The following is an 11,001-nucleotide window of genomic DNA, read 5'->3' as shown; positions in this document are numbered from 1 at the left end:
CATTAAAAAACACTTGAATTCATCCTCTCTGAGGAGATGTTCAGGCTGTTTTTTAGTTTTTTAAAATTTTATTCCCTAAGGAAGAGAAAAAGAGAAGAATATCCCTAAAGGATGTAGGGTAAGACTCCCAGCAGGTGGACAAAACCTGAGAACGTGTACATCAGAGATCAGAAGAGGCTTTGTCAACCTGAGGAAACACTTTTTCAAAGCAAGTTATGAAGGAAAAGTAAGGACAATGCCATTGAGACTCTGGAAAAATAAGCAAAAATATTCTGTACTGATTTCTAAAAGTGTAGATACTCTCAGGAAAAAAAAAAAAGAGAGATTTTTACTTTATGGTATAATACAAGGAACAAATATTGCAAGAACAAACATGGGTGGTAAGAAGACAAGATGAAATGCTCCAATCATCTAGATTATTTATGCTAAAATTCAAAAAGACAAAGGTGTTTTTGGGCCATATAGATTCAAATCCTTCCTGTGAAGTAGATACTCACTTTTCTGCAGCTTAGACAAAGTCTAACAAAGGAAAATGGGAGTATGAATAACAAGCACAGAAAACAGCTGTGCTAAGCAGCTGGGGCAGATGGGGCAATGAAGACAGTGGTGTCTAAGTCCCAAGAGCAATGTCTACTGTCTCCTTTTTGTTAAATCTTCACAGGCAAATGAAGTGAGTCTAGATCCATTCATTGTCTGGCAATGATACCAATGGTCCATATTCATACTGTTAAATTAGTTACTATTCTCCAAAAGAGGGGCTGTTCAAACTACCTGTAAGAATAGACACAAGCTGACATAAACTCATGAACTTTGGGAGCTGTGTGAATAAATGTTAAGAAGTGTTGCCCTGAAACCAAACTGTAAACCAGAGATGCTTCACAGGCAGGCCTAATTTATTAGTGTTGATGCAATCTTAGAGGCCAACTTTCCTATCTTTGGACTGTTTGGACAGTTCAGTGTAATGCAGAAATCTCATTATTACATAAGTAATTCATATTTATTGTATATGGAGACTGGACATTTAGATTAAAGATATTAAGCCCCTAAAGAGGTAGTACAGCACCTGAAATCTTTTGTGAAAGTAGCTTTTAATCCTTTAGATAACTAGAGGATTAAGTAACATCTATGCATGGATGTGTTTATGTGTGTGAAAGAAAGAAAGGGAGAAAAAGAGAGAGAAAAAAAAAAAACAAAAAAACAAATACACAAGAAAGACTACACTCACTCTGAATAAGTGATAGAATTAAGCACTTGTGCTGACTGCCAGATTTCTAATTCACTCTTTGGATTTATCCCAAAATTATTTAAGTTGGAAAGTTCCATCATTTTTCAATTGAACTTGTACATTTAAGTCATTGAAGTATTGTTAGAAAATCCCATCAGAAGTACTCAGTGTTTTTCAAAAGCATTCACTTGCTTGCATCTGAGAAGGATCTGTTTCAAATGCAGATTATTTAAAAAGACAGAGCAGAGCAAATCATTCTCTTTTTTAAATCCATTTACAAAAAAAGCATAAATGTTCAAACTCAGTATCAGGCCCTTGCAATGATTTTCAGTATTGGGCACTGATTCAGCAAATTAACCATGCCAAGTTAAGATGCCTTAGAAGTAATAAGATCTGCTTTTAAAAGTACTGAAAAATCAACCCCCGAAGAACAGGTGATTTCATGCTTGGGATGAAGTTATTGGGAACTCAGTGTCAGGCTTGGATTTGGAACTGTGCTATATAAGTTAAACCAACTGCAGAGAGTGAACAGAAATTCTTACTGTTTGCTGAACTTTCTAGGTACTACTGTGTTTAGCATGGCTAAAAAAAAGACTACACTTACTTGTATAATTAATTTTGGGCATATTTGCAAAGACCTAGAATAAAATTTTTGTGTGAACATTTAAGAAATAGTATAAGTACACATTCTTCCATTTGTTCACCTAGAACACCTACTTATTTCTAGAGTATGCAATATGAATGAGATCTCAGTGATAGTTTACCATCAATCCACAACACAGCTAACACAAAGGATAAGTTGTTTGGAATGTGAACATTTTTATTTACCTGTAGTGTTTATTCAGATGTTTTCCTTGTGCAAGATGTGACATAAACAGCAAAATTTTCAAACAATTTGAATGTGAGAGTTAAAGAAAAATGTCTAAAACTTCAATATTTCTGTGAATAAATATACATTAGATCTGTTGAAATTATTTTAAAAATCTTTTAGATATTACCTGCCTGAGTGCTCTGTAACTATGAGCAATCTGTCAAGAAAGAAATCATCACTCGGAGAAGCTTGCATCTATGTAGTTTTGTGGGATCCAAGGGAAGTTCAAGATTAATCTATGCAATAAAATTCAAGCAAAAGCAGGAGACAATTTGGCCTTGATTCTGATTTATTATAGTGTTCTTATGTTGTTCTGCTGTGCAAAGAACCAAATCATTTAAAAATCAAGGCTGTCCGATGGAACTTAACTAAAGCCACCAAATGTTCTTTTTGACTCACTGAAAAGAAACTGAGACCTTTCATAGAAAGGCTCAACCCACTTCTCTTGTGGATTCTCAGAGTGGATCAATTAAGCAGGGAACTGACTATGCTTACAGCCTCAGTTAGTTGTCTGAAGTGAATCTGGACTTGGAAATTCTATGGAAGATTTGATATTCCTTCTTCACAAATAGCCCTAAAAATTCCACTGTGATTCTGGATCCTCCTATGAATTCTGAGGTCTTTTCTGCTTGTAGGGAAGAACTATCCATTAGGGACAATTATTATTATCTTAAAGGAGATAAAACATGTATTTATATATGTAATAGCCAAAAACGTCACTGCTGTTTACTCACAGTGTTATGTCAACTGATATTTGATACTGATGAAAAAGCAAGGGAGAAAAAAAGAGTTGAGAAATGTCTTTTATCCCAGCTATTTTCCAAACTTTAGGCACAGAAAGTTTGAGAAGATAATTCCCTTAACACACAGTGTTTTCATGAAGAACTACTTAAAAGATCGTAGCATTGCATTTCCATTTACTCCGCATTGTTTTACAGGTCTGGCAGGAAGAAAAGAAATCCTAATAGCTGCTGAAATAAAGTGTAAGGCATTTTGTTTAAAGCCTAAAAGTGGAGGTTTCCATCTTAGTCATAATTTTTGTCAGTGTTTGTGAGTTTCTCTATTTCAAATTTCACCTTGTTTCTATTTTTGGACATAATTGTTCTTCCTCTTTGAAGACTTAACAGCCTACTTTTCACTGAAAATAAAATGCTAAAAATTGGCTGACCTTTCTAGGAGGTGTTAGGTAATGCTATTATAGATTCTGCCAGGCATTTACAGAAATTTGTTTCCTATTGTGGATATTCTTTAAAAAGGTGTATATCTTATCTTGGTCACAAGTTAAGAGATTCTGTTGGTGAGAGTTCTATGGCAAAAAGTATTTCAGCTTTTCTCCATCATTTTGCTCCTTATAGTTTTTTGTATTTCCCTGAATATCATTTCTTGTACAATATCCTGCTCTTCCCTCATCTACCAAGCCGTACATTTCATTGTAGCATGTTATCTGTCTGGTGTAAGCTTTCAGGCTAAGGAAAAGCTTGAACATGTACCTCAATATTTTGTACGTGATTATATTAGCCATTCAGCTATCATGTAGAAGATAGTCTAAGCACATTTCTCTCAAGATGTATGCTGAAATAAAGCCTCAAAAGTATGGTCCCAGGTGATGGATTCCCTCATGGAGCCATTATAGCCTCAGAGTTTGTTGCGGATCTGTTTTCAATCATGTCTCCATCATCTTAAACATGGTAATTAAATACTGCCCTTCTCAGCTTTTTGACTCTGGCACTCCAGTCTTTCCATACACCTTTTAGGCAGTCTAGGTGACATAGATGCCAGATTCTGTTTTAGTGACCAAGCCTTCTAAGCATTAGGTACTAATGTATGTTGACCATAATCTAACTTAGCACACACATAAAAATCTACCCCTTGAATCTTTGTAATCTTTAATGGAGAAACTCCATTAACCACTCCTTGGTTTACAAGTGCAATCTGGAATTTAGAGGCAGATGCAATTCCATGTATTCCTAAATAGTATTTACGTGTCTCCTCAGAGAGAAAAAAAAAAAAAAAAAAAAAGAAAGAAAAATGACTTAAAATGTCATATCAACATATTTCCTAATATCCTATGAGTCCCTTATCCTAATTCATATAGACTACCTATGGAGCCTGTTTCCTATTGTGCTGCAGACATGAGCAAGCACCAAAACACCAGAAAGCTTGTAGTTGAAGACAAAAGACGCTGATGTATCCTTCATAATTTGAGTCCAGGAAACTTTTGCCACTGATTTCATTAGAGCCAGGTTTAAGTGTGTTTCATATCTGAAGACTGAAAATAATATATCTGAAATGCCTTGTAATACGTGGTTATATGTTACTGCTGCTGATTGGTCCTTTCTGCTTTTGGTAAAATGGTCTGCTCTTCACACTCTGGATAATGAATAATCTTTCTCAAGTCAGTAATACAGTCAGCTCCTCCGCTGGTCCCCTGGTGCAATTTAAGGCCATTGCCTCTAGTCCTCTTGATCAATCACTACCTCAGAGAAGAGGCTTAACGCCACCTCACTACATCTTTCTTTCAGTTAGAGGTAGCAATAAGGTCCTGCCTGAGCTTCCTCTTCTCCAGACTGAACAATCCCAGTTCCCTCAGTCACTCATCATAAGACATGTCCTCCAGACCCCTCACCATCTTCTTTGTCCTTCTTCACACATGCTTCATTGCCTTTCTCATAGTGAGGAACCCAAAACTGAGCACAGTATTCAAGGTAGGGCCTCATCAGTGGTGAGTACCAGGGGAATATTTAAGAAGATTGGACAGAAGTAGAGCTTTTTCACTATGAATGAACCCACAATCTAAGTAATACACAATTAGATATGTGGCTTCAAAGAAATGTGGCATATTATCATCTTGTCTGAATTTCTGATAATTGCATGATTTTAGCTGAAATGTTTAAAGAAATTTTGTGTGATTTTAAATTTTATAAGTACTATCCTATCTGTAGTAAAATTCAATAAATATGAAAGTAAGCTGACTCATTAATCTGCAACTGAAAACGTCATTTTTTCCTGTTCTCAACACTTATGTATGTAGAAGCTTTACTGCACATTCAAAGAAGGTATTTGCATTTTAATGTATTTATATTACTAATTGTATAGTACTCATATTAATGACATATTTTTAACTAAATGTGGCACTCAGTACTAACAATGATTTACTGTAGTTGAGAAATGAATGAAGTATTATATTCATGTACTGCAATATGATTGGCATATATTTTTTCTAAATATCTACTTCACCAAGATATACAAGGAATGTTTATAAAAGCAGTCCCAAAAGAGACATTAAAATTAAGCAAAATTTACTCAGTTTAGTAACAAACACAAGCTTCATTAAAAGAAATAATATCTCATTAGCTTTTTGAAAAAATGTTATAGCATATATGATTAACTTTTCAGCCATAGAAATACTCATTATTCACTATTAGAAATTACAGGAGACGCCCAAACATATTATGTTTAAATGCGTTGTTTTTTTTCATATGCAATCAACAATAACAATGAACAGTCTGTTCAGCTACTAAAGAAAAAAGCTGAATGTAAAAGATTAAAATGTTTTATTGACGTTTTTAATAATTTCTTATCCAGAGAAGCACAGGTACAAACATAATAACACAAAAAATGTAGATGGAACATTCAAACCTACAAGAAATGTGTAACTATTTCAATCCAAATATGCACAATGCACAACTGTTTGAGATTAAAAAGCAAAGAAACAAACACTATACACTAAAGGCATTTTAACTTGAAGATGTTGTATTAATTTGCTGATATGGTACTTGGTTATTAAACCACCCTTGGCAAAGCTTTTACAGCTGATAATAAAACCATGGCTTTTCTTGCTGGCTAAACTTCACTCCTTGTTTTTTCATCTAAATGTTTAGGTCACTCTTGCTCTCTCTGGAGAGGTTTGCGCTCTGGAGGTAGCATTGGTTGTAACTTCTGCCAGCGTTTTGGAGGCCAGAGGATATGAGTAGCACGAGCATGTAGAAGTCCAAGAGAAACCTGTACCCAAAATGAAATGCATATTATCAATAAAAACTGAAAATTAAATGAACTCTGAGAGGTATAAGGCACATGTTGACAGGTTAGAACAATCAGAGAGCTTTGCATGCACAAAGAACATCTATTGCATGTAACGAAAGAAAAACATACTGCTTCAATAACAACTTTTTGTTTGCTTTGGTAATACATTTTGTGAATCCCAGAAAAATGGAATTGTGTGGTTTATAACAAACATGAACTAGGAGTGTTTTTTCAGGCTCAAGAAGCAGCAACTGGTCAGAACAGATGAGGTATTATATAACCGTCTGAAAGCTAGTGTTAATTACCTATGCTGGGCATGGCAGAAAAAGGTTAAACTATCTATTCTGAATAATTTAAACAGAACCTGTGTCTCAGGTTTGAGCAACACTAACGACACTATGATGTTGGCTTTTCTCAAGCATTCTGTACTTCATCACTGCCTTTTCAAATTCCATTTTGTCTCCAACCAAAAATAGAAACTACTCTGAACTATAAATATTTCCCTAGGATAAAAATGTACTTCTGGCAGAATAATTGGAAATACATTTAAAAATCAAAGGTTTTTTAACTCCTAGGACTACCTTACACTTCATTCATATGTTTTGTAAATATTTTATATCTTATTATATATTAATGTATTATTTCAACAGTTTTACTTTACAAACCACAGAATCATAGAATAGTTGAGAATAGAAAGGATCTATGGAGATTATCTAGTCCAAACTCACCGCTTAAACATGTTTCCCTAAGGCACATTAGCCAGAACTGTGTCCAGGAAGCTTTTGAATATTTCCAGGAAGGAGACTCCACAACCTATCTGAGCAACCTGTGCCAGTACTCCATCACCCTCACAGTAAATAATTTTTTCCTCATGCTCACATGGCATTGCCTGTGTTTCAGCTTGTGCCTGCTGGCTCTCATCCTATTACTGGGCACCACTGTAAAGAGTCTGGCCCCATTCTCTTGAGACTGCTCCTTCAGATTTCACTTAAGAATTTAAATGAACTTCTGGTTTGAACCTGTACATTCCTGCTTAAATTTTTATGTAAACCCACTACTTCAATCCCATCTATTTCTCATCACAAAAAATAAAGTGATTTCAGTAAGCAGGTAATTCAGCATTTTATGCAAATGGACACCAAATAGCCCTCTAGGAATATCTTCAGCTAATTTTCTTGATTTCATTTCATAGGATTAATGTATATTCACCATTCTCTCTCCACTACATAATTAAATCAGTGAAGCTGAAGTGGTCTATATCTAATTCCATATTCTGTAGTTTGATGAAGCAAGTGCTGAATTACTTGAATATAATTTAGCTACCTAATAACCCACAATATCTAAAAGAATCTAGAGTAGATCACTGAAACTGCAGTCTAGCATTATATTTTGCTTGTTTGATCCCTTGCAAGGATCATTTATTTACCTGATCCACTGCCTCCTTTTCCTGCACTTAAGCAAAGGACAATGTATAACCAGACTGATAAGTAACAACTCCTTTTTGATAGGATTTAGCTATTTTTTTTTTTTTTTTTAAGTCTTGACATACTTCTGTGTAGGTTGTTTGATATTTATAGAATTCACAATATCCTTTATCTCAATTATTCCATAAAGTGGCCTGCAAATGTAAAATTACCACAGGGATTAGTTCTGTGAATATACAGCACGATGGCACACACATTACAGGCTGGTGCCAAAATATAGAACTACTGCAAACATCACTACTGCATATAAAATGTGACAGCATTAGTACAGAGATAAATGTTAAAATACTCTTCTCTAACACAAATAACATCTCATTTTCAAAGCTCTGTGTTTTCCTCAGTGCACTGCTTGTTACTGATGTCAGTAGGAGGTCTGCACACAGACTGAGAATATAATAAATGAATCAAAACTTGTTTGAAGCTCAGACAGGGAATAATTTTGCCCAGAGGAATACTTCTACTGACCATCATCTGACTTGAAACTAATAAAGAAATATCCTTCCCATAAACCTGATTTAGAGGACAACATGACTAGTGCTAAAAAGGAAAAATGGATATTGTAGGGCTATGGAAGTCTTTACTAAATAACAAATGACACTGATGCTATGGGGCTTCTTTTAAAATAACTCAAAAGCTTACTTTTAAAGCACCTTGCTGTCTGACTTCTGCAAAGAACCTTAATAACTTTTGTCCATTGCCTATTATTATTCTGTAGTCACTACAGCAGTCATGAATTTCACTGAGGAAGAACACAATCGCTCGTAGAGAATAACCTGCCCCTGTTAATGGATTTACCCTCATCAAGGTTAGAAGTGGACAGAGGGTGAACAGAGAGGCTACACTTTCTGTCACAACAGTGAAATACTGAAATAATCTACTAAAGGAGAGATTTACTCTCTTAGGAAAATAACTTCACCCCAAAATACTGTTTTAACTGTAAGAAAAATTAACCCTTTCCATGCAACAACTCTGAGGACCAAGAGGTATCAGCAATCTAAATAGTAGAATCTTATTCTATATTAAAGGCTAATTTTTAATCTTGCTGTGGCAACAACAGGCGTTATTCTGAGCTGAATCAATACTATTCTACCTAATTTGAGCAGTTTGGGCATTAATTTTATATTTTTAATATTTAAATATGTAACTGACCAACTGATAAACTTTTTTGTTCTTTTTAACATAGAAGTTATATCTGCAGAACATGTTTTGAAAGAATAATATTATTTTGGCACTGTTACTGTGATTAAAGCTAAATTTCCTTGAAGTTTGCTTGTTGTTACTATGTTAGTTGTGTGGAAACTGATTAATTTTGGCACCACATTAGGAAAAGATAACCCTAGCCTTGATAACGCTATCAGCAGTGGAATTTACGTCTTTCTTCCTCACAGGTGGATAAATGCACCTCTGTTGGTAAAGAGGCTTATATTACCTTTCTTGATTCCAAAATATGTCTTTTTAAAATGCTCACAGATTTACAGACTGTGCTCTCTTCTCTGGTATTTGAAATCTTCACTGCCTCTTAGCTTGATTCCTTTTCTAATCTCCAATCATAATGGGAAAAGCAGCATTGATACAGTGTCAGAATTCTTGGAGAAGAAGCATGTAGAGGTGCACACCAAATTCCTTATAGGAATCCAGGTCCTCAGTCCACATTTCAAGAAAAGAAAAAGTCTGGATAAGAATGCAACCCTAACAAGGAGGGGTATTTGCAGCTTTCTCAGGCTGCTACTAAATACAGCTACTGCTGACCATCATTGGATTTGAAACTAATAAAAAAATATCCCACCCATAAACCCAAGTTAGAGCATAGTATGGCTAGTGTAAGAAAGGAAAAATAGGTATTGTAGCTACTCCTGAACTTAGCTGCAAAATCACTTTAGGTTAGGAGGATTCTTCACAGGTTTCTCTTTGCTTTTTTCTTCTCCTTGAACCTATGGTGATTAGGATCTAGCTAAAACAGCCAACATTTCAAATTCTGTAACAACAATGAAACAATGAAGTACAGCAGCACAGAATGTAGCCCGAGAAAGAGCAGTGGAGAAACAAAGAATAGGCCTTTACAACAATTTTTAATCTAGACTTCCTAAGCAGTGGACTTGCAATTAGAAGTAATAGTAAAACAATACAAGCAATACAAGAGTGTTTGTTCTGCTGTTTTTGTAACTCTGTAAGCCTGTATTGCCATTTCAAGTAACATGCTACCAGCTCTCTAAGAATTTTCTTCCCAGGCTTTGTTTGAATTTTGCCTGCCTGCCTGCAGTTTTGATTTAGTTTGTTTAGCTGCATTTTTTTTTTTTTTTCCTAATGATTAGGTAGCTATTATCTAATTTGTTATAATTTTGTTTATATTGATTATATTTCCTTGTATCTGCTATAAACTTTTGGCATAATTACAGGTTTTTGTATATAGCAAAAAGTTACTATTTTATGTAAAATTAAATTTTTATGCCCTTATGTGGATTTCAGGACTATAGGTATGGTACAATAATAAATGGGTACAGAATGACTCTGCAGACTGTAAGCTTAAAAACAGCTCAGCAATGGTCACTTAAATGTCTGAAGAGCTGGACGAAAAGAATATAAGGCTATCAAAATGAACAAAAAGGAGTTCAAAAGAACAAGGAATAAACAATATCAATAAAATTTAGAATGTATAATAAATACAAATAAAAAGGAGTTGCCAATCAATGCAAAAAGAAGGCAAAAAACATGTCAGGATTTGTATTAAGAGAATGAGAGAGAACCATCAGCAGCAGAGTTCTTATGGTGAAGAATTTAGGATGGCTATAAAACTTGATAAAACACTCTTTTCCTGTCTTTCCGAGGAGGACAAGTGTTTAAAGAAGTATAAAATAATGTAAGAAATTTTGGAATAGCTTTATCTGACACAGATAAATATGCAAAGACAACAGGAAGATTATAAAGCACAGCAGTAATCTTTAACACTGGATCAACATAACAATCCTTACTGAAAGTGTATTTGAATAAATGTGTGAATACAAATACACTTCTTCTGAAGAAGGAAATACTATTTGAAAGTGCTGTCTTAAAATGATTTTGTTTCATACAGCTTAAGATTAGAAACATCTCAATTACTAATTCATATGTTGTCTCCTGTTCCCATTAATACCTAAACGTTTAAATTGTGCATCCTTTAAATTCCACTGAAGAGAACAAAAATGGATATAAACAGAATTAAATTATAACCACAGCAGACTATAATCTGTATACCAGAGAGATTTTATTAACTGCTACAAAATCACAATTTTTGAGGCATGCATCAGCCTCTGATTTTGAAGAATCAGTTTTGCTTTACTCTCATAGGTTGTTCTAGCAGTATTCCACAGGCCTTCCAAAAACCATGCACACTGGTAAATAAGCAAACACAAAAACTGAAG

The 11,001-nt window shown here is 34.6% G+C and overlaps 1 protein-coding gene across 8 annotated transcripts in view; it reads right to left on the bottom strand.

Moving 5' to 3' along the window:
• Positions 1-5,633: 5,633 nt before the first annotated feature.
• Positions 5,634-11,001, bottom strand: part of IMMP2L (inner mitochondrial membrane peptidase subunit 2) — a 462,993-nt gene continuing 457,625 nt past the window's right edge. For all 8 annotated transcript variants that reach the window (XM_090137646.1, XM_031615686.2, XM_090137691.1 and 5 more), the window contains one exon: positions 5,634-6,098. In XM_090137646.1, the coding sequence (XP_089993772.1) occupies positions 5,979-6,098 (120 nt within the window). In that variant the 3' untranslated portion in view covers positions 5,634-5,978. The remainder of the gene's footprint in view (positions 6,099-11,001) is intronic.

The sequence above is a fragment of the Phasianus colchicus genome, chromosome 1 (genome assembly GCF_987193195.1).
Source record: "Phasianus colchicus chromosome 1, bPhaCol1.hap1.1, whole genome shotgun sequence".
Taxonomy (NCBI): domain Eukaryota; kingdom Metazoa; phylum Chordata; class Aves; order Galliformes; family Phasianidae; genus Phasianus; species Phasianus colchicus.
This window is presented reverse-complemented; position numbering and strand designations above follow the sequence as displayed.